Here is a 22,753-nt window from a genome sequence, read left to right on the forward strand (position 1 = left end):
TGAGTGCATGACTTAAACTGGGCAGGACGCATTAATAGAGCCATTTAGCATTTGCCGTCTGTAAACTGAAGCTGCAGTAAATTGTCTTCTGTGAGCCTCTTAGCCATTTATAATCTCATTTGTCCGTGTAATTTCTTTTACACGCCGTCAAAAATGAAGCGCTTTAACAGGAATTGACTCAAAACCTCTGGCTGGAGTTGTGCAGCTTGAAATACCTGAAGAGGTTGGGGGGGGGAACTTTGCTCGCCTGCACCCTGAGAAGGGATGATGTCCAACAGGTCACCTGCTGGCAAAGCATGAACAGAAAAAAACACCGAAAGGTAAAGAAAGTCCTCAAACGACGTAAGGTAACACGTCTCCCACCCCACATGGTCAATTAATTCTAATGTGAACGTGTTGGTTTGCGATCCAAAATCAGACAAGTCCAGCCATTATAGAGCTCTAAACTTTTCTTTATATCCGTTCTTTGCACATTACATGACAAACATTCCAAACAAGAGGGAGCCACCCCTCTGATTCAAACCACCTGGCTTTTAAAGCATGGCCAGGACTAATTAAGGGGCGGAGACAACAATTACATTTCCAGGTAAACAAAAGAACAAACATTTGTGCTAAACAATATTCCTAAACAAATATTCACAGAATTACAATTAACAATTTAACACAAACAAAAATAAGCTGGGACCAAACAAAAAATAAAAACATCTCTCCTCCTCAAACAATGGACCTTCCCAGTAAGGTAAATTGGAAACACCAGGTCCTAGGCATCACTGCTCATGGGCGCGCCTCCATGGCAGCACATGACCTCAAAGGAAAGAGAGGATGATCAAAACAAAATATTAAATAAAGCAACAATACAGGAAGCACAAAAAAACAACACCTGTTGAGGGGGGGGTAAATCCCTCACACTTCTCTCCCCTTCAGGAGACTCGCTGTGGTTCACAGCGAGACAAAAAGTCTGCAACTGTGTTCTCTTTTCCTGGAATGTACCCCATCTTAAATCGATAAGGTTGAAGAGACAGGAACCATCGTGTTATGCGACTGTTTGTGTCTTTCATGGCTTCCAACCATTTCAGTGCCCGATGGTCAGTCTCAAGAGTGAACTCTCGCCCCAAAAGATAATATCTGAGAGAGTCAATTGTCCATTTGATAGCCAGACACTCCAGTTCCACTGCCGAATATCTGGTCTCTCGCGGAAACAATTTCCTACTAATGTAGGCAACTGGTTTCTTCTCTGCTTCTCCCTGCAAAAGAACCCCACCAATTCCCCTGACAGATGCATCGGTCTGAACTGTGAAGGGTAAAGTAAAGTTTGGGCTCTGTAGTACAGGTTCTTGACACAGTGCCTGCTTCAAATCCTGGAAGGCCCTCTCCTGTTCTTCTCCCCACACAATTTTTACTTTTGATGTCCCAGTGAGGTCAGAAAGAGGAGCTGCTCTAGCAGAAAAGTTTTTAATAAATCAACGGTACCAACCTACCAGGCCCAAAAAGGACCTGACTTGTCTTCTGGTTGTTGGTCTTTCTGCTGCTTTGATTGCCTCCACCTTGTCTTTCACTGGCTTCATGACTCCTCCACCCAGGATATGGCCTAAATATTGGAGCTCCTTCTTTGCCAATGAGCATTTCTTAGGATGAACAGTCAGGCCGGCTCGCTTAATGGACTGCAGCACCCGTCTCAGATGAATCAGGTGTTCTTGCCATGAGTTGCTGTAAATGACAATATCGTCAAGGTAAGCTGCAGTAAATGACTCCATACCTGACAATACCTTATTCATCAGTCTTTGAAATGTGGCAGGTGCACCATGAAGTCCAAAAGGCATCTTCGTAAACTGCCATAATCCCTGCGGGGTCCTGAAGGCAGTGAGAGGCTTGGCAGCATCTGTCAGAGGAACCTGCCAGTATCCCTTGCAGAGATCTAAAGTACTTATATATTTAGCCTGGCCAACACATTCAATGAGATCATCCAACCTTGGTAATGGGTAGGCATCAAAATCTGATTGAGCATTTACCTTTCTAAAGTCAATGCAAAAACGGATGCTCCCATCCTTCTTGATTACCAAAACCACCGGGTTGCTCCATTCACTGGTGGATGGTTCAATCACGCCAAGCTTCAACATGACCTCAATTTCCTCCTTTAACACAGGAGCCATCTTCTCCGGGATACGATACATTCGTTGCCGGATGGGGCCACTGGCCTTCAGACGAATATCATGTTCCACCAAGTCTGTTGAACCTGGTTGTTCCTTGAAGAGATCTGAAGGAATAATGGTCTCCAACTCCTGTTGCTGGGTGAGGGTGAGATGAGAGAGGTCAAGTGAAATAGAGTCTTGTACAGTTGGCAACTCACCCTCATCATCATCTTCCTCTTCCACAGCACGCACAAAGCACTGCTGACTAAGGGGCGGAGCCCGGGATTTCCACTCCTTAAGCAGATTGATATGAAAGGTTTGCTTTGTGTTCCTTCTCTCAGGCATCTCAATCTCATAGGTGGTAGCACTTAGCTTCTTTACAACAGTGTATGGTCCCTGCCATTTTGCTAAAAGTTTATTGTCAGATGTTGGAAGTAGTAAGAGAACCTTCTGACCTGGTTTGAAGGATCTGCATCTGGCCGTTTTATCAGATTTATCAGATTACCAGATCTGTTGCTGCTGCTGAACCTTCTCCAGGTGCCTTCTGACGTGGTTGGTTGTCTCCTCCATCTTCTGTCTCATATTTAAAACGTAGCTAATGACGTTCGTTGACTGATCCTTCTTGCCAACCCAGGACTCTTGAAGAACATCCAGAGGACCCCTCAGCTGCCTGCCATAAAGAAGTTCAAATGGCGAAAAGCCAGTGGACGCCTGTGGAACTTCACGATAAGCAAACAGAAGATAGGGTAACCACTTATCCCAGTCTTTGCCATTGACAGAGATAAACTTCTTCAGCATACTCTTTAATGTCCTGTTGTATCTCTCCACCAGCCCATCAGTCTGTGGGTGGTAGGGGGTGGTCCGAATACCCTTTATGCCCAACAATCTGTAGACCTGCTTAAGATTGTTTGACAAAAAGTTAGTACCTTGGTCAGTAAGTACCTCTGATGGAATCCCCACCCTAGAGAACAACTGGAGTAAAGCATGTGCTATCTGTTTAGCTGTTATATCTCTAAGGGGAAAAGCCTCTGGATAGCGAGTGCTATAGTCGCATACAACCAGGATAAACCGATTTCCTGCCTGGGTCCGTTCAAGTGGTCCCACGATATCCATACCTATTCTGCTGAAAGGAACATCAATAATAGGTAATGACTGCAGTGGATATTTTGGGACATTCTTTCCTCCTGACAGTTGACACACTGAACATGATTGGCAGTACTCTTTTATTTGATTATAGAGACCTGGCCAATAAAACCTGGCATAAATCCTGTCATAGGTCTTTTTAAAACCCAAATGTCCTGCCCAGGGAGCACCATGACCCAACTTTAGCACTTGTTCCCTTAGACTTTGTGGAACCACCAGTTTCTCAGATCCTGTTTTCCCCCCATGAAGGTAAAGCAACCCATCTCTAAGGATATAATTCCCCCCATCAGGATGTTTACCAATTTCTCCATCAGTGATAGGAATTGCTTGATCAAAAAGACCCTTCAGTGATTCATCAGACTGTTGTAATCTCTTGAAGTCAATTTGTGAACCCACAATGTCCCTATCAAGATCTGGCAATCCCAATGATGTTTGCCTAACTGTGCCTGCCATTTTATGAAGCCTTCTTTGCTGTTTGCTTTTCCTCACCTTAACCACACTCTCGGGCGGAATATTAAAATTAAAGAAGGGCAGTTCTTGCAGAGGATTCGGCTCATCAGTAGGCTCAGAGTTTATTTGTTGGCCTGTCTCCACAGCCTCAGGTATAGGCTCGGAATCCTCATCACCAGCTAACTGTTTAGCTTGTGTTTGTGATCTGGTTACAACATACACTGGCTTACAGGCCTGGATCAGTTCTGGTAAAACTGGAATATCCTGACCCAAAATGACTTTATAGGTAAGACCTTCCACTACACCAACACTTAATAGATAAGTTTGGTTTGCCACCTCTAAATAGACTGCAGCAGTGGGGTAAGTTTTATGATCACCATGCACACAGGAAATATCAAGGCCTGGGCCCCCTAGATAGCATTGAGTTTTCAGAATAGCAGGGTGGACTAAGGTCTGTACGCTTCCTGTGTCTAAAAGAGCAATGGCTGGCTTTCCATTTACTTTCACCTCCATGACTTGTTTCTTACCCTGAAATTGGTCTTCTGCAAACACTGGCCTTGGTACAGTGCAAAAATATGCTGATTTAGCTTTTCTCAATGGGCACTCTGGTTTTATATGACCCTCTTGACCACAGAAATAGCAGACAATAGGTTTTGTTTCTGACTTAGGCTTAGATGAGAATATTTTCCCCCTTTGCTTCTCTACACCTGCCATCTGACCTGGACCACCACCCAAACCAAACCCCACAGACTTACCCTGCATTAAGCCGGACTTCTGTTGCAGGTTGTATCGGAAGGTTTTTGGTCCCCGCCTTGCAGCCAGGAAGTTCTCAACAAGTTCTGCCGCTTCTTGTGCCGATGCTGGGTTCCTCTCTTTGACCCAAACTCTCAGCTCCGGTGACAAAGAACTGTAGAACTGTTCCAGGATGAGAATCTCCCCAATGTCCTCCTTTCTTCTCCTCCGAGGTTGCATCCACTTCAGGTAAAGGTCTTTCAGACGGTTGTAGAACTCTCGAGGGGTTTCATTCACACGAACCTCCGGTTCTCTAAATCGTTGTCGGTAAACTTCTTCATTAATCTCATACTTTGTCAAGATTGCTGCTTTTACTTCAACATATTCACAGGAATCCTCTGCAGCCATGGCCACATATGCTGCTCGGGCCCTGCCGGTAAGATGAGGTACCAGCCTTACTGCCCAGTCCCTCTCGGGCCACTGGTATGCCGTTGCTAACCTTTCAAAGGTTGTCAGGTATTGTTCAATGTCATCTCCCTCCTCAAATTTTGGAATATCAGATTGAGTCCATGCTCTTTGTACTGGCTCACCTCTAGATTGATGCCAAGAAGCTGGCCTGCCATCTGCTTCTGAAGAGGGGCCTGATTGAGCTTCAGCTTTCTGCTGCTTCTCCAGATCATCTCTTAGATTGTTAATTTCATCCTGCATCTGGTGCCATCTCCTTTCTTGCTTACACTCTTCTTTGTCCCATCTGTCAACAAAGTCACTCTGGAACTGGAGACATCTTTCCAACATGGCAGAAATACTGTTCATGTCCACAGACGCAGTTTCAACACTGCACTGCAAAGTCGGCTGGCCTGTAGCTCCATCCTGCTCTGCATCCTCCACTGGAGCTGCTTCTGCCACTTTGAGGCCTTTTGTCTGCTGCTTTGGACCCATAATTAGCTCCTATCTGGACATCAGCGTCGCATCCCACTCCTGACACCACAATGTTGGTTTGCGATCCAAAATCAGACAAGTCCAGCCATTATAGAGCTCTAAACTTTTCTTTATATCCGTTCTTTGCACATTACATGACAAACATTCCAAACAAGAGGGAGCCACCCCTCTGATTCAAACCACCTGGCTTTTAAAGCATGGCCAGGACTAATTAAGGGGCGGAGACAACAATTACATTTCCAGGTAAACAAAAGAACAAACATTTGTGCTAAACAATATTCCTAAACAAATATTCACAGAATTACAACTAACAATTTAACACAAACAAAAATAAGCTGGGACCAAACAAAAAATAAAAACATCTCTCCTCCTCAAACAATGGACCTTCCCAGTAAGGTAAATTGGAAACACCAGGTCCTAGGCATCACTGCTCATGGGCGCGCCTCCATGGCAGCACATGACCTCAAAGGAAAGAGAGGATGATCAAAACAAAATATTAAATAAAGCAACAATACAGGAAGCACAAAAAAACAACACCTGTTGAGGGGGGGTAAATCCCTCACAGAACGCCAGTGGCCTCACCTCCTACACTGATGTCTTGTGATTGTGCCTTGAGAAAATAAAGCAGTTTCCTCCGTGTGCAGATGAAATGAAAGCGAGACGGAAAATTACATATATGTGGGGAGGAGGGATAGGAATAAAGTTGAGTCATAAGATTGAGCATATCTTTTCCATAGCAGGTTTTTAATCAGAGCCTCCTGGGATCTCTATGACATGCTGAGGTCTGGTAGCATTTATCTGATTCACCAACCAATGCAGCGCTGTACCCTGAGAGCAAAGTCTCTGACGTCATTCTTAAGTATTTTCTTATTATTTAACATCAGTTTAATAAAGCATGAGTGAAGATAGAGCTCCATTGGTTTCATAGTGCCCTCCATTTTGTACCTGTACACAAACCACTTCATACCTGTGTCCTTTATCCACTGTATGCCGGTTTATTTCTCCATGAATTATGAGGATAAATGGTCATAGAAATGCAAAAATTAATGTGTATTTTAAATTAACTGTATTATACATAAGCATAAAGTGAGATTCTGTAGACTGTATTTCTTTAGGGTGACTGTCAGATGGTTGAAGGTTCAATTCCAGCCTCCTCCTCTCTAATGGGTAAAGTTGCCTACTCATCTGCAGATCAGTGTACTTTCTGCGTGGCTGTGAACCTGAATGGATGAATGTGTCTCCAGTGGAAACGATGCTCTACAAAAACACGAAATCTTACCAAGTATTGTGCATCTCGCTTCTTGTGCAAATATCTTAGTACACTTCAAATAAGTGTACTAACATTCAAGTAAGTAAGATCTAGGAGCTTGTTTTAAGTAAGTAATTCCTTAATATTGTTGAAAAGGTTTTATAGTTCCACTGGCATATCGTCTTACTTATAGGGAAACTGCCTTGTTTTAAGTCATTTCCTGCTTCTTTGTTAGCTCTGGGTTTATAATTTGTATTATTTGAGTTTCTGTATACTTCTAGGTGTTTACCTCTGCCGTTGTTTACCTCTTATAGCGTCTATGTTCCCAGATCTACCCATTAGCTTCCCTAAGTGTCTCAGCAGGTTGCACTCTCCCAGCTATATCTCATCACTCGTCTGTCTAGCATTCCAAAAAACAAGCTGCCTAGTATAAATATTACTTTCTTTACGTCAGATTTCACTTCAACATCCAGCATGTGACTGACTCTTCATTGGTGCAGACAGAGCTTTTGCATGGTATTGCATGATGCTAAGTAATGTTGCTATCGTGTCATACCTCTACAATGTTTAGCGCCTATATGTTCAGTATACACTGGCTACGTTTCCATTAAAGTATGCCCAAAACTTTGTCGATATTTTGCTAATGTCAAAAACAAAACAAAAAAGAAAAACATTTCGCACACGTGCAAAACTTTGTTCATGCGGTAACTCATTAAAAAAACATTCCTTGCCATCATCCTCACCATTAATACGGTTGAAAAACCACCTCGATCAAAACATTTTAGCAAAAAATGTGTTGTTGTTTTTTAATTGCCCCATTTTTGCAAATTTATTCCCGAAATGCCGGTTAATGGAGACACAACTACTGGCTGCTGACACTTAATAGTATGGTTGGGGTGTCATTCTACTTAAATTATGAACAAAGTTTAGATAAAATTCAAAACACTGTTCATCCATGGTAATTCTTTTATTTAAATTTTAACTAATCAATTTTGATTCTTATATTTCCTTTAGACGGACCTCTACTCTTGAGAAAAACTCTTTGGATCAGACAGCTGGGGGCTTCGTTAAGCCGCCAGTTTAAAAAATATATATAATTAGAGTAGACAGGACAGGTCGTATCATCTGCTGGTGTAGGTAGAGACGTGACTTATTGGGTAAACTGATAGACATTGACTTAATGAGGGAGAAAAGCCGTGTTTCAATACACACACAAAGCAATTAAAGAATGTGACAGGTGTTTGAATATTAAAGTGTAGAGTTTTTGCGGTTCACAGATGAGTTTTTGAGAGAAATGAACTCCAAATTCATATTTCACTGAACACCAGCACACATTCTATCAAGAACTGATTACTGTGAACGCATGCCAGCGTCCGCTTCTGATCTGCCAATCATCTTTCTCTCCTCATTAGAGCAGCAGAGTGACAGGGTGTCCGTATCCCTCTATGAATTCGCCGCCCATCTTAACTTCAGTTGCAAGCCTCGACCTCCTTTGTTTCAGCAGCAAGTGAAACATCAACCCAACCGTGCATCAGCGGACCTTCAACCCTACTAATAAAAACATTAAGTCGGAACATTTGATCGATAGCCATCGACTCAGACCCACTGATTTGCCACCCGGCCTTGATCGATGAACCGGGTTAATCCCTGGTGATTAAAGCAGGGGTGGGGTGAGTGGAGCACCCGTCCACCAACGTCTCACTCCCACCTGCTCCAGGACATGAGCAGCTCTCCTTGGTGCTTCTCACTTTTTCAGCATCTATGCGTGGGTGCGTGTGCATACACCTACTCCGCCATTCCCCCCTGATCCCAGCTGTATTACACATTCACAAAAACACTTCATCTGTAAAACTACCCACTAAAAACCCCTCGACTTTTTAAACATTTCAACAGCACTTCACGGTTTTTCTTTAGTCAGGCAGTTTGTTGCCAACCCACAACAAACATGCATCTCCAGATCTACTAGTTTATGACATGCAAACAGGCAGTAAAAGTGAAGCATGCTGTCGTATCACCAAGGCTTCGTTTGCATCAGCCTCACGAACATGGTACACACACCGACACACACACACACACCCAGACTGAGAGGGGCTGAGCGAGGAGTATAAAAGGGGGCGTCCTTCCCACTCACCAGAGAAGTGCTCTGTTCTTGCACACTTCTTGAATACGGCAAGCCTGTTTTCTCAAGGTAAGGCTGATTTTATTTCGGTCCTGAAGTATTTTATGACATTATGTTGAATATTTTTATTGTTAATTAATACATTTACAGTGCCGGTGGTCTTCCCTTGTGGTTTGCTGTTGTTTTTAAAAATCGAAATGTCATTTTATTGTGACATAAGGCATATTCTTTTAGATTCAATCAAAACGAATATTGTTCTTCTCAAAGGATAAAATTCCTTGATTTTTTTGGAGGAAGTTTTCCCCATTCAGTCTTTATCTCTCTGTCTGACTATGTTAAATTGAATTTATGAATAAAACTGAAATTCTTTACGGATTTAATTCATAGAGATCAGTCTTGGAGATTTTGCCTGATGACAAAATCGACCAAGAGTTTTTTTTTTTAAAATTATTATTTATTTATACTTTTTTTTTTTTTAGGTCAGTTTGACCTGCTATTCAGGTTCCCCAGGTCCGTCTCACCTGCTGCGATAGAAGCTGTTATATTGTGGATGACTGTGTGAATATTCTAACTCTCAGACTAATCTCTTTGTCCTGTGGACGAGCGGCTGCCTGGCAGACGGTCCGAGCCGTCTCATCGTGGGAGAAGATTACACCTAAAAGAATCAAACAAGCCGCTCTCCTCTCTGTGTTTCAGATGACTGTCGGACTGTGTGTGTGCGCTGTGCTGGCGGTCCTGTGTTCGAGCGGCTTCGGGCTGCCCTTCTCCCCAAAGCCCGCAGACGAGGACCAGCGCTACTTCTCAGTTCCCTCTGAAGGTACTCGAGCGCGTTCCGGCAAATCCAGGTTTTTAGATCAGAGTGCGTGACCTCATGTGTGTGTGTGTGTGTGTCGGTTCCGCAGCCGTCTTCGAGGCTGACGCCCCCACCCTGGGGGAGACCCACCTCCGACACAGCCGCTCGAGCCCCCAGCTGAAGCCTTTCTCTCAGACTGAGGAGGACGCAGATTCCCGCGCGAACCTCAGCGAACTGCTGGCAAGGCTCATCTCCTCCAGGAAAGGTGTGTGTTGGTGTGTGTGTGTGTGTGTATGTGTGTGTGTGAGAGAGAGAGAGGGGGGGTTGATATTGGGGTTTGCTGTGTGTGGACAAACATAAAGAAACATCTTGTTGCACTTGCAACAATGTTGATTTTCACACACAAGTGTCGTCGTCCCCCCCCCCCCCCCCCCCCCCCCCAGCTATTCGTCTCCCCTGGGTCATGGCTAATTACTGGAATTAGTGCAAAGGCAGCTTTGTAAAATGAATTAGTGGCTATGGAAAGCTTTTGTGGTTTGAAAAAGGGTCTTCCAGGGTGAGCAGCCTTCCGGTTGATCCTCTCATACGATTTAAGTCCGAATCTGGCTTCTAATCACTTGACTTTTCTTTTTTTTTTCTCCATCTTTCCTATTGTTGTCAGTATTTTATTTTTTTTTTTTTTATCTCCAGCGCTCTGATCTCTTTGGTAGAAGGGATGCACACATCAGGATCTCAGATTTCCTGACTCTCTCTCTCTTTTTCTCTGTGTGCATCAGAGCTTCGTGTAGAACAATTTCACCAAAGTGAATTGTGGGAAATTTGATCGAAAAGATTCTCCTCGAAGCTTAAAATCAGCTTCAATGAGGAATTGTTTTTTTTTTTTTTTTTTTTGGTCTAAGCAGAAATATTGATGGAACTCACTCGTTTCAATTTAATAAAAACAATATCTAAAAGTTTGAAGAGCTGCAGGGTTTAGGTTATAATCATGTTTTTTTCTTTCTTTTAAATCTGTGTGAAAGGAGCGAGTGGCCAACTTATTGGTCAAAACTAATGAATGAAAATATAAAAAGTGCCTTTATTTTCCATGGTTATTTGAGTAGTGCCACTAAGCCAGTCTTTTACTTTTGTTTTATTTGATTTATTTAATGATGTATCTTAATTAATGAATTAACTAAATAACCTATGTTGTCATTTTTTTTGTGTCCCTCCTGTCATCAGCTGCTAGTCAAAACATTGTGAGAGAAAACCTTAAAGTAACTCATTCATTAATCAATGACTTAATTACTAAAAATAATAATCTAACTCAAAAATGGGGGAAAAAAATGAAATAAACATTATTTTTTACATGCCAGACATTAAGATGTTTTTTTTCTTTAGCTGCAATGAAGCAGCTAAAGTTTCTCCCTGACTCTTGCATAATACGCATAATCATTAACAAACCCCCCCCCAAAAAAAAATTAATTTGGAAGCTGTTAAGTCAGACGCCGAAGCAGCCAAAAGGGTAACTGAAATTCAAATGTAACGCCTTATAGGGCTGAGCGCGCCTCTCCGTTCGCTGGGTGTCAGTGGGTGTGTGTTGCTCGCGTTCTCGCTGTTCACTTGCGTGTTTCGGTGTGGGAGGTGTCGTTGTCGAGCCTTCTGCGGCCGGTCTCCTCAGCTTATCAGGAAGCTGAGGAAGATATCTGTGTGTGTATGTGTGTGTGTGCGTGTGAGAGAGAGAAAGATGCGTGGGAGGATGTGGGTGGAGTGAAAAGTGCATCTCTGCGAGAGCGGGATTGATTACCGAACAGATAGCGGCTCTGCTTCCCCTTCACTTGGAATCGAATGAGTTGAAAACTGGGAATTCGGGAGATGGCAAGGCGTTGGGGTGTCAAAGGGCGCGAGAGCAGGTTGACGTAGGTATTCGGAGAAACAGGAGGCTCACATTTGTCCACATTCATGTGCGGTCATGTGGATGCACAGGATAATGAGGAGCTGTCAGGCTGTAATCCAGCCGCTGCTGCTGTGGTTTCCTTTTCTTTTAGCCAAATTGCACGTGTGAATGTGGTTTCTATTTGCGTCTGGGTTTTCACAGAGCAAATAAGTTTAAGATGCAGATCTAGAAAGGAGTGTAGAACAAATCCAAGCATCTTTAGATCCCAGAAGCTTGTTGGAAGGCGTAAACTCTTAAGTTGAGTTAAACATTTGTGATTTGTTTGCCGGTTCAGCTTTCTGCTAAATTCTGTTTGAAGGCAGCGAATTCGACTTTTCGATGTTTGTCATCCTGAAAGCCTCATCTCACCCAAACCAGTGAACGTATCTTTTGAATAATTCAGCTTGAGAGGGTAAACATCTCTAGTGTCTTGCTTCTTAGCTGTGTTCAGAGTCAGATCTGTCAGAGGTTCTCGGTGAAATAAAAGTCCTACTCCAAGAAGATCTCTCTGCATTCAGGAATACTTACTTGACTTGTGTTCTTCTCTTCCGCCCACAATCTCTCCCCTGCACCCATCTCTGCCTCCAGGTTCTGTGCGTAGAAACTCCATGGCCCAGAAAAAAGGTGGTCTGGACACCATGCATCGGATAGCGGACAGGGACTATATTGGATGGATGGATTTTGGCCGGCGCAGTGCAGAAGAGTTTGAGTACGCCTCATAAGAGGAAGCAGCTTCTCCTCCATGGAAAGGGGGGGAAAAAAGAAACACACCAAGCTGGCTCCCCACTGTCACCCAAAAAGAGCCTATTTATGACGTATTTGTTGTACATTTGTTTGTAAAACTGTAATAACGCAATATTCATACTGTATGCCAAATTTTTTGCAGAGAGCTCTTTCTGTTTGTCTTCTTGTTCATCTGGTTTCTTTATCATTTGGGGTGAAAAGATTTGGGTCTGTTGAGACTAACTGGGCTGAATAAAGATTATAAATACTCATTTGCAGCTGATTTCTTCAGAAACACACAGTAATACGACAAGTATTCCAAGTAATTAGTATCATTAGAACTAATACTCACAATGATGCATTACTACAAACCAGATCAGACTACATCTGGTGCTCAAATGGTACACATCGTGTACCATTTTAGCTATCCATTACTAATGGATAGTTATCCATTACTATGGAAAACTTCTTGACTACACAAGTCTAATCACAAAACATTTAACTTTTTTGCATAATGTCTGTGGAATTCAGCAATTGAAAGCTGATTGTTGAAAGCTTTATCTTCCAACCAGTCTGTCTACAGTTAGTCTAGCAGGGACAGTTCCCTTGTATCCAAAAGATGAATGGTGTTAGACAATGTCCAAACATGCAACAAAAAATGTCTACGAGTTGTACAACAGTGCTTTGGGAAAGTATTCAAACCCATTGTATTCACTCCCTCTTTATTTGTGACTACATCTTGAGATTTCACCCATGAGCATCGTGAAGAGAACCAGGTTAGAAGGGGCATCTTTGACGTCATCCGACACATACTGAACATAACCCATTCAGACTCCACATCCCCACTATCCTCTGGTATATGAGAGTAACTCTCTCCTTGAAAACCTTGGCCACATGTTCTCTGTTCATTCTCACCACAATCCAACTCAAACCAGGCGGTGATCAGTTTAAATTTCTAGACTTTTCTTCTTCACGCAAATCTTGATTTGATTATAGAATCGATAATGGACCTTTGGCCCAAGGTTGTGTGGTATAAAGTACATTTGGGAATTACCTTGTATGTGACTGTGAAGTTTGTTCTAGCCCTCTAATGCCTACCGTAGATCTCCAATAACAAGTCACTTTGTGGATTCAGATCTAGGAGAATGTTCCTCCTAATAATCCCCCTAAACATACCTCCTCACTGCCCACATGGGCATTACGTCCCCCAGGTGCACAAGTGAATCCCCTTCCAGGGCAGCGACCAGAGACTCCAAGACTGAGGAGTACTCTGAAAAGTTGTTTGGTGGTTAAGAACAGAAAACATCAAGATGCTTTGCTAGGGGCTCGAAAATATCCCCACACTCAACTAGTGTCTCTCCCTGGGCAACACAAGAGTAGGAGATAGACCAGTCACTGGGATTCCAGAGAGCAAACGGTACGCAAAGGGAATACCAACTATATCAATCTAGTACTGCTCAACTTCACACACCAGCTCGGAGCTGAACGACATACCCTGTCCCTGGAGTCCAATTATGATTATTAGTACTCCAGGGTAATCGCTCTCATCTGTTTCCAGGCTTCCACTGCACCTGACCGCAATATCCCTCAGGTAATGGGGCCTATGCAAACCCCAGAGCCTAGTCTCGACCACCAACCACTCCCCAGTGAGTTCTATAATCAAGTTCTATAAACATAATCTATAGTCTACCATTCATTAAAGTCTTAAATCATTACTCACTTGGTCCTTCCCCTGAGGCCAATTTACCATGGGAGGAGGCCTTACCAGCGGCTAAGGCCCTGAACAGCCACACCCAAGGATGATATTTGTACAGAAGGGGGTAGATTTCTCACAAATGACCAGTGTGGAATACATTTGTATTCATCCCCATTTATTTTATTTATTTTTTACCAGCTGCCTTCAGAAGTCACCTAATTAGTATGTAGAGTCCACATATGTGCAATTTATCTCAATGTATACACATCTAGAGTAAACTGAGTCTGTAGTAAGACTTAAAAAGTTACTAAGCCAAAGGAAATGGAGCTGTCATGTTTCTGGAGTGTCAGTGTGTTTGGGTGTGTTTTAATAACTATCGAACTGCAGGTTTCCATCAGGTTGACTGGAATCTTCTCATGAATGCTGCTGGAAATAAGGCGGACTGTTGGACCACAATTCTTCACCTGATGATTGACCCTTGTAATGTCTTCAAGCCTCTATTTGTATTTGCTTCAAGCCATATGAACGCCACACATTCTAAAATCTTTGGACTTTGTTGAACTGAATACCTACCACAGTCATTCTCTGCTATTGCTACCTACGTTTGTTTGGAAACCACTGGAGAAATCTCAATTGACTACCATTACTGGAAGTAACTTCCAGCATCAGCAGAGCTTCCCTCAGTCTGTCATCTGTGTTGCCCTGTGATGGACTGGCAACCTGTCCAGAATGTACACTGCCTCTCCCCCAATAACTGCCCGGCAGTCTTTGCTTCAACCCTGCAAAAATACGCTGGTATAGATGATTGATGAACATTGTACTGAACCCAGATTCTGAAATACTTTTTGCACTTGTATATCAGTCCCAGGAGCAACGGATTAGAATTAATTTCTTATCTTGCAATGATCCAAAAATCAAAGCAAACTCCAGCCTGTAGTTGGAATTAGTAAGGGGAAGAGTGCAGATTCGAAGCGGTGCTGAATTGTAACGAACAGCGCATATTACATTTCTTCCCGGCGTGTGTGTTAAGTGAAAGATGTGTCTGCGTGAGGGAGGGGGATCGATGAACAAAGCAAGCGGGCTGAATTATTCAGAGAGGTGATTTGAAGGTGCCCCAGGGGAAGAAGATGGTCTACCATGTTTTTGTGTGTGTCAGGCATTAAAGTTGTTGGCTTGGAGGGAGGACAGATTTGAAGAAAAAACAGAGAGGAGATTAATAGAGATCCATGGGCATTGACCCAAACTTTGTGTTTAAAGATCTGAGAAGCAAAAAAGTGTAAAAGGCTGACATAAGATTTAAAAGGCTTCAGTTGGACCGTTGGTAAATGTCTCCATTGTTTGTGTGAGCGTTTCTGCAAAGATATTGACTTCAAAAGGTCACAAACACAAACGTGCAAGAATACTTCAGCATTGATATAGAGTGATAAAGCCCCTCCATCTATAAATGCTCCAGTTTTGTTGCTACTGTGTAAAAGCACACATTCCCGAAATGAAAAAAAGATGAGCTCTAAGCGTGGTCACTGTGCTGAAAATCCACTACCGGTGACGGGCAGATGGTCCAAATGATTCTCAAATCTGGCTGAACATTCTGCACGTAATTCTGTTCCCCCATAAAGGTCCTTTTTAAAAATTAGATCAATCAAATTTACCAAGCGTCTATAGCCAAAATACTTCAGAGTCAAATGTGAGTTCCAAGCTGCAGAGAGGCAGAGACAGCAGGGACTGTGATGAAGGCCGTGCAGTTATTTTTAGTAAATGTTGCTTATCTGCTTTTTGCCTAAATTTAAAGATACTATTGCCAGTTAGTTCAAGCCGCTTTGAATATATAAAATATTATTGCATCACAGTAATGTAATCCTTTCCATATGTTTTCCAACAAAGTGCATTCATCTCTGGGACACACAACACTCAAGGAAGCAGTGTATTTTAAGTTGTCACCCAGATGTGCCTCTAATTTAGTTAAGTGCTGCGGATTAACCTACCAGAGGCTTGCAAAACTATGGAATCATTATCTGGGCTTTCCAAAATTATTTAAAGGCATAGTGACATAGACATTGGAGATTTGGGCCAAATTAAGACCATTGCACCTAGCGGCAGCTACTTCCTTGTCGCAAGAGGCCATGTCTATTCTGAAGTCAGCAAATGATGTGATTAATGGGACCAATATCAGAGAGGTCAGCACTGGCAAATGAGAAAGAGACTACTCACTTGCGTTAGCATTGGTTAGGCTAGAGATTAGCATGCCAAGGCTGGTCACACATTGGATTGCCTTCTTCCTCTACTGTCCATAAGCAAAGAAAGACTAGCATTAGCATTGGGGAGGCTAATGACTAGCATGTCTGGGATCAACATTAGACACAGACTTTTTTCTTTAAAGAAAACCTTATCAAGAAAAATGCTTGGCCTAAATATCATACGTCACTGACATGTTTTCTTTTGATACTTTTTACTGTAATCAAACATTACACCAAGTGTTGGCTACTGATTGCAGTTAAAGTTTCAGGAAATGTCTTAAGGGCAATTCCACCTAATTTTTCACTACCTTAACCGTCTTCAATCTGCTCTACTTTAAAAACTTCAGTAGGCTACGTTGATATGAGACCGTTGTCTGGAAAATGCCAGTATTTGTGGATGTTGATCATGGAAAAGTTCCAACTATAGACAACACTGCCAAGACACCTCAAGTCTACTGTTGTTGTCATGCCAGGGCAGTAGATGGCGCTGTGATTTTAGCATGCATGCTATTTTGACCTTTAGCTACCACCTCACTAGCTTCCAGGTTGTTTAGAAAACAGTAACCTGTCTCCAAATGAACCAAGTGTTCATGTAAGACGCGTACAACCATTACCAGAACTTGTGTTAAATTGAACAGGTTAAGTAGCATAACACAGCACAATGCTATCCGCCATTGTTTTGTTGTCATCTGCCCCTGCGTAGAGCTTGTATGTATTGATAAATCTGTTTAAAAGGTTCAATGTTTTGAACCTCGTGTTGAATAAATGTCTTCTGAATCTAATCTTCCTGGAATATGATGGATAACTCAAAAGAAATCCCAACCACAGCTTATTCTCTATCGTCTGCTGTTGTCTGGCAAACGTAGAGGAATCAATAGTTCATTGTTTACCAGAGAAAACGTGAGCGGTTTCTTTCCACTGGTGGTGAGTCAGTCTGAATAATGGCAGCATATTATATTTGCAATAGTTTATTTTTAGCATTCTTTCGTTTTTTCCCCTCTTTTAACCTCTTTTAACTGTAATAAAAGTACTGAGCTTGCTTTTGAGTCCATCAATCATTAAATGCAGTCTTATGCTGTGAGTCATTTTTAAACCTCCACTTGAGGAAACTTAGGGATAATTGTGTTTCAAAAGGACATGTTCTAATGAGAAGGCTGGCAGTGAACTCACCAAACAAATTTGTAAATTATTTGCCAAAATAATTGTGTTTTGTGTTCAGTTTTCTTGTTTAATGTTTGTAATCTATTCCCTCTCGGGCTTTGATTTTTTTTAATGATTATTCTCGCTTTGCACTCCCCTTTTATATTTTGTAATCACAATTCCTGCCATGTTTCTTATAATCACTTTTTATTATTTAATTTCCCAGATTATATTGTTGAACTGTTGCAAATTTGTAGATGGTTCTTTGCCCAGTCTCAGAAGGTCACTAAGAATTATTTTGACCAGGTTTCATTAGCAGTCCTATGTGCGAGAAAAGCATACGCAGACCTTTTTTGTTTTTTATTTGGTCATGCTTACTTATCAATGTCAGTCAAAGGTAAAATTAGCAAATCCAAAAAGCATTTCTCAAATAATGCCTTCATTAATTTGGCAAACAAAGTTATCAAAACTAATCTAGCTCTATGTGGAAAATAGACCTCCACCACCTCTCATAAATCCCAAATTAACTGAAATTTACCACATTTCTGGTTCAACTTCCACAGCCAAACCAAGGCTTGATCAAGGCCACACTTGTACAATTAGGAACTCACCAAAACAGAACCTGTCTGACAAGACAAAGTAGGCTAAAACATCCCAGAAAGCAGCTCATTATGCCAAAAACGGAAGAAATACAAGGACAGAGGGGGAAACGGCAGCCAAAAAAGTAGAGAAAAACCATTTTGATAAGGCCCAAGACTTTTTGGTGAATAGGGCTCATGAGGAAAAACTATACTTTTTTAGAAGGTGTGCATCCTGGTCTAAAACATACCCATTATTTCAGAAATACTGGTTTAGTTTTGATAACTTTCATGGTAGTGTGATGATCTTGGGCTGCTTTGCTGCTTTAGTGCCTGGACCACTTTCTGTAATTAAGGAACCGTGAATTGTGTTCTCTGTTAGAAAAGTCTGATGAAGAACGTCTGCGCTTCAGTTTATGAGATGCTGTGGCGGGACCTTAAACAGGCCATTCATGCCTGAACAACCACCAGTCTTAACATCAATCATATTTAAATATGAGTCTAATAAAGGGAATCATATTCCTTACCATTATCATATTGCAGTTGTTTTTGTTTTGTAAAAATAATAAAAATACCTAAACTCATGAAAAATCTGCCCACATATTAAACTACCAACATTTTATTATTCAACTTCCGGAAAAGTTAGGAAGCTTTTGACAGTGACAAAACATGGCGTGAACAGTGCTTCGGCGGAGTTTGAACCCGCTTGCGCATTTGTCCTGTTGAGGTGCCGGACATGGGCCGAAGATAAATGATTGCCAAAATGTCATTCAGAGATGACACCAGGAAAGACGCCCGTGGCATTTGAAAGACTTTCATTTTATCCAATTAAGACTCCCGGCCAACCGAAGTGGCATTTTTCGATTATTGCTCACCTCCGATTCACCTTTTTGGTTCCGCCTGAGGTTTAATAAAGAGTCCCTTATTGCGTCCCTGAAGGAAAACAGATGGTGAATGGGTCCGGAGTTATGACTGATCAAATGAGGAAGGACAGATGCACAATGTGCTTCATCTATTCACTTTGTGTTGAGTTATTTTTGAGCTCCATCTGCTGGACGAGAAGCAATTAGTTCATTTTTGGGAGGGTTGCCTTGATAACTTTGGCCTTGAAGTAGTTATGGGTTCATACAGAGAGGAAAACAACAACACAGTTAGATTAAAAAAAAGAAAAACAAGATTTTGGTATTATTTGTATTATCGGGAACTCTTTGCATATTGTGTCATTTAATGACACAATATGCAATATATAAAGTCACCACACCAGCAAATCCATTTCTTAATAATAAGAAATCCAGTATGAAAGTTTTGGAGGGGGCCTAGTCAAAGTCTAACTGAAACCTTAATTTCTAGTATGCCTGAATTAAAACAATTCTGCAAAGAAGAGTGGGTCAGAAAGTTGTCACAAGCAGTTGATATTAGCTGTTTTGTTTGGATAGGTTTGTTTTTCTTAAAAATGAAATCCTTTTTTAAAAACTTGATTCTGTATTGACTCACTTTACTTTGGTCTTATACACCATGTTCCAAATTATTATGCAAATTGGATTTAAGTGTCATAAAGATAACATTTTTTGTTGTGCTATTGAATTTATAGATGGTGTTGTGTGTCAGGGCTCTTTGAATCACTATAATTCATTTCAGAGAGCTGGTTGATTAGTTTGTCTGGTGAGCTCAATGAAAGGAAATCTACTTAAGAAGGATGTTCCACATTATTAAGCAGGCCACAGGTTTCAAGCAATATGGGAAAGAGAAATTATCTCTCTGCTGACAAAAATCATCAGATAGTATAGTGCCGTATGACAAGATATGAAAACATTAGATATTTAACAAAAACTGAAGCATTATCATACTGTGAAGAGATTTGTGGCTGATTCAGAACAAAGGTGGGTTTGTACAGATAAAGGCAGAATGAGGAAGGTTTCTGTTAGACAAATTCATCGGATTAAGAGAGCAGCTGTTAAAATGTCCTTACAAAGCAGCAAACAGTTATTTGAAGCTGCTGGAGCCTCTGGAACCTCAAAGTGGAGGATCCTCCAGAGGCTTGTGGTGCATGAACCTACTATTGGGTCCCTAACCAGAGGTCACAAGCAGAAACGGTCACAGTGGGCCCAGCCGTACATGAAGATGAATTTTCAAACAGACTTGTTCACTGATGACTGCTGTGCAACCCTGGATGGTCCAGATGGACGCAGTAGTGGCTCGGTGGTGGACGGCCACCACATCCCAACACGGCTGTGGCGTCAGCAAGGAGGTGGTGGAGTCATTTTTTGGGCTGAAATCATGAGGAGAGAATCATTGGTCGGCCCCTTCAGAGTCCATGAAGGTGTGAAAATGACCTCAGCAAAGTATATGGACTTTCTGACTGATCACTTTCTTTCATGGTTCAAAAAGAAGAGCCGAACCTTCAGTAGCAAAATCATCTTCACGCATGACAATGAATGCTGCTGTGTCATTGGCTGCTATGGGCATAAAGGGGAGAAACTCATGGTGTGGTCACCATCCTCCTCTGACCTCTGACCTCAACCCTATTGAGAACCTTTGGAGTTTCCTCAAGCAGAAGATCTGAGGGTGGGATGCAGTTCAGATCAAACCAGCAGCTCTGGGAAGGTTTTCTGACATCCTGCAAAGAAATTCAAGCAGAAACTTTCCACAAACTCACAAGTTCAATGGATCAAGAATTGAGCTGTGATATCAAAGAAGGTCCTATGTTAACATGTAACTCTGTCTGTTAAGATGTTTTTGATTGAAATAGCTTTTGATTTTAGTACATGTGACCACTTAATGCTGCACATTCAAAGAATGACCGTTTGCAGATCTTTACAATCTATAAAATGTTTAGAAAATCTGCTGTGCATAATAATTTGGAACATTTTGCATTTTGAGTTTTTTATTTTTGAAAAAAATACTGTTGTCATTGGGAGCTTTGTTCAGTAAAATTTGATTTACACTGTAATAGTTCATGACTTGAAAATTACACTGACCATCATTTGCACTGACCATTTAAGAAAATCTCAGAAAATCTCACTTGCATAATAATTTGGAACACGGTGTAAATATAAATAGATTTTGAACAAAAAAAAAGAAGCAAAAACAGATGTAAGTTGATCCAAAGTTCAACTGTTTGCTCTGCAAAGGTGGGCAGAATGTTCCAAAAATTGTACTCAAGAAAGATCATCAGTACTGCAACGTGTTTTTACTCAAGTAAAAGCAAAAAGTAGCCGAACAAGAAATTACTCAAGTAAGAGCAAAAAAGTATTTGCTTTTATATAGTCTACTCAAGTATTGAGTAACTGATTAAATTATCAATCATAATCAGACAGACCAAAATATAAAGTTAAGTGGAAATTTTAAGTGGAAGTTTTAAGGACCAAAATGACAATATTTCATATAAAATAACAAAATCAGACTGTGATCCATCTCCCTTTAATCCTTACTCATTTGTTCTGAATGTTAGATTGCACTGAGACACAAGAACAAAACTGGATTTCATACCCCAACAATCTTGGACTTTCCAGCAACACAGGTAAAAAAAAAGATGGCTGAAGATGGTAGTGACCAACCTGTGCCTGATGAGCTTGCCAGCATTTTGGATGAGAGACTGGAGAAAGAAAACGTAGAACTAAAACATATTGGACAAAGTCTCCGTAGAAAGATTGAGCTCTCCAAGTCTAGCGGAAGTGCTTGCAGGCGACCAGACCTGTAAACAAAATGTGATATGCTGGCAAATGAAAACGATGCATTAAATGCACAGCTGGTGTCTCTTCGTGCAGCGCATGAGGAGACAGGGCAGGAATACACGGACATGAAAGACGCAGTGGATTGTTTGGAAATGCTCCAACAATCTCTGAGAAGAAAACTCCAGGATCTTCAGATGGACTTGAAGAAGCCACAGCTGACTATGGATCAGCAATCTGGAGAGCTGGAGAGTCTTTCTGAGGAACTGGACAATCTCCAAAGGCAGCATGAGGCAGATTGTCTAGAGATCCAGAACCTAAGCAGGCAGAACTTGGGTTTGAGGGCTGAAGATGCTCTGCTTTGGGAAAGGTTGTGGGAAAAGAAGGAATTGGTTAAATTCAAACTGGAAGACTCTTCAAGATTAATCTCACCTGCTCAACCAAGCATGACATCATGCGCCTCGATTCCGAGATTTTCATTTGTCAGTTAAACTTTCTAATACCACCGTCTCTCTCTCTGTGTGAGTCTTTCCAGGTTGAATTACTGGTTGTTCTGGTGAAACTGCAGGGCTTGTACCGGTCATGGAAAACCTGGAAAGTCATGGAATTTGCTAATAAAGGCTACGTGTGATTCTGTGGTTCTCGTCTCGGACTCGACCGCATTTGGTCTCGGACGTTGAAGTTTCACAAAATTTCCGGCATATTGTCCAGTTTATTTGTCAACATTCTTGTTTTCACCGGATGCAAAACATACCGATTCAAATCCAAGCAATAACGTGACTTATTAATGACGTGTTTTCAAGGCAGTAGGAACAAGTTTATCATGGGGGGGGGACAAATATCGGAAACCTGGCAGAAATGTCATAAACAATGGAGTCATCAACATGTTACTTAGTAACTCCTTACTCTAATCTGACCCCTCGTTTCAGAAACGAGTAATCTAAAGCGTTACTATTTACAATCCAATAGTATGTTCATCTGCGTACTGTGACAGATGCGTCCATCTGTCACAGTATGTTGCTATATATTTCTCATTTTATTCAGTAAAAACATACATTGTTGCTTTCCTCTTTTTTCTTGGGGAGTTATGTCTCATGTGTAACACCAGCGACACAAACTTAACGCATTTCCTAACTGGAGAATAGATTAGATGCATAAATTAACTAAATTAACTAGTATATATCATAGGTATGTGTTTTATGACCTCAAAGTGGCACACTGCCCCCAAAAAACATATTTTTCCAG

General features: G+C 41.6%; 2 protein-coding genes across 2 annotated transcripts; one reads left to right on the forward strand and one right to left on the reverse strand.

Annotated features, from left to right (window-relative positions):
* Positions 1 to 2,630: 2,630 nt before the first annotated feature.
* LOC114156188 (uncharacterized) lies at positions 2,631 to 5,923 on the reverse strand. The gene has a single exon (XM_028036468.1). The coding sequence runs from the start codon at positions 5,391 to 5,393 to the stop codon at positions 2,631 to 2,633; it is 2,763 nt and encodes a 920-aa protein (XP_027892269.1). The 5' UTR covers positions 5,394 to 5,923.
* A 2,782-nt stretch (positions 5,924 to 8,705) lies between these two features.
* LOC114155322 (cholecystokinin) lies at positions 8,706 to 12,461 on the forward strand. Its single transcript, XM_028035163.1, has 4 exons — positions 8,706 to 8,830; positions 9,458 to 9,578; positions 9,664 to 9,819; positions 12,055 to 12,461. Exons 2-4 carry the CDS (start codon positions 9,458 to 9,460, stop codon positions 12,186 to 12,188), a joined length of 411 nt encoding a protein of 136 aa, XP_027890964.1. The 5' UTR covers positions 8,706 to 8,830; the 3' UTR covers positions 12,189 to 12,461.
* The last annotated feature ends 10,292 nt before the right edge of the window (positions 12,462 to 22,753 follow it).

Source organism: Xiphophorus couchianus, chromosome 13, assembly GCF_001444195.1.
Source record: "Xiphophorus couchianus chromosome 13, X_couchianus-1.0, whole genome shotgun sequence".
NCBI lineage: Eukaryota > Metazoa > Chordata > Actinopteri > Cyprinodontiformes > Poeciliidae > Xiphophorus > Xiphophorus couchianus.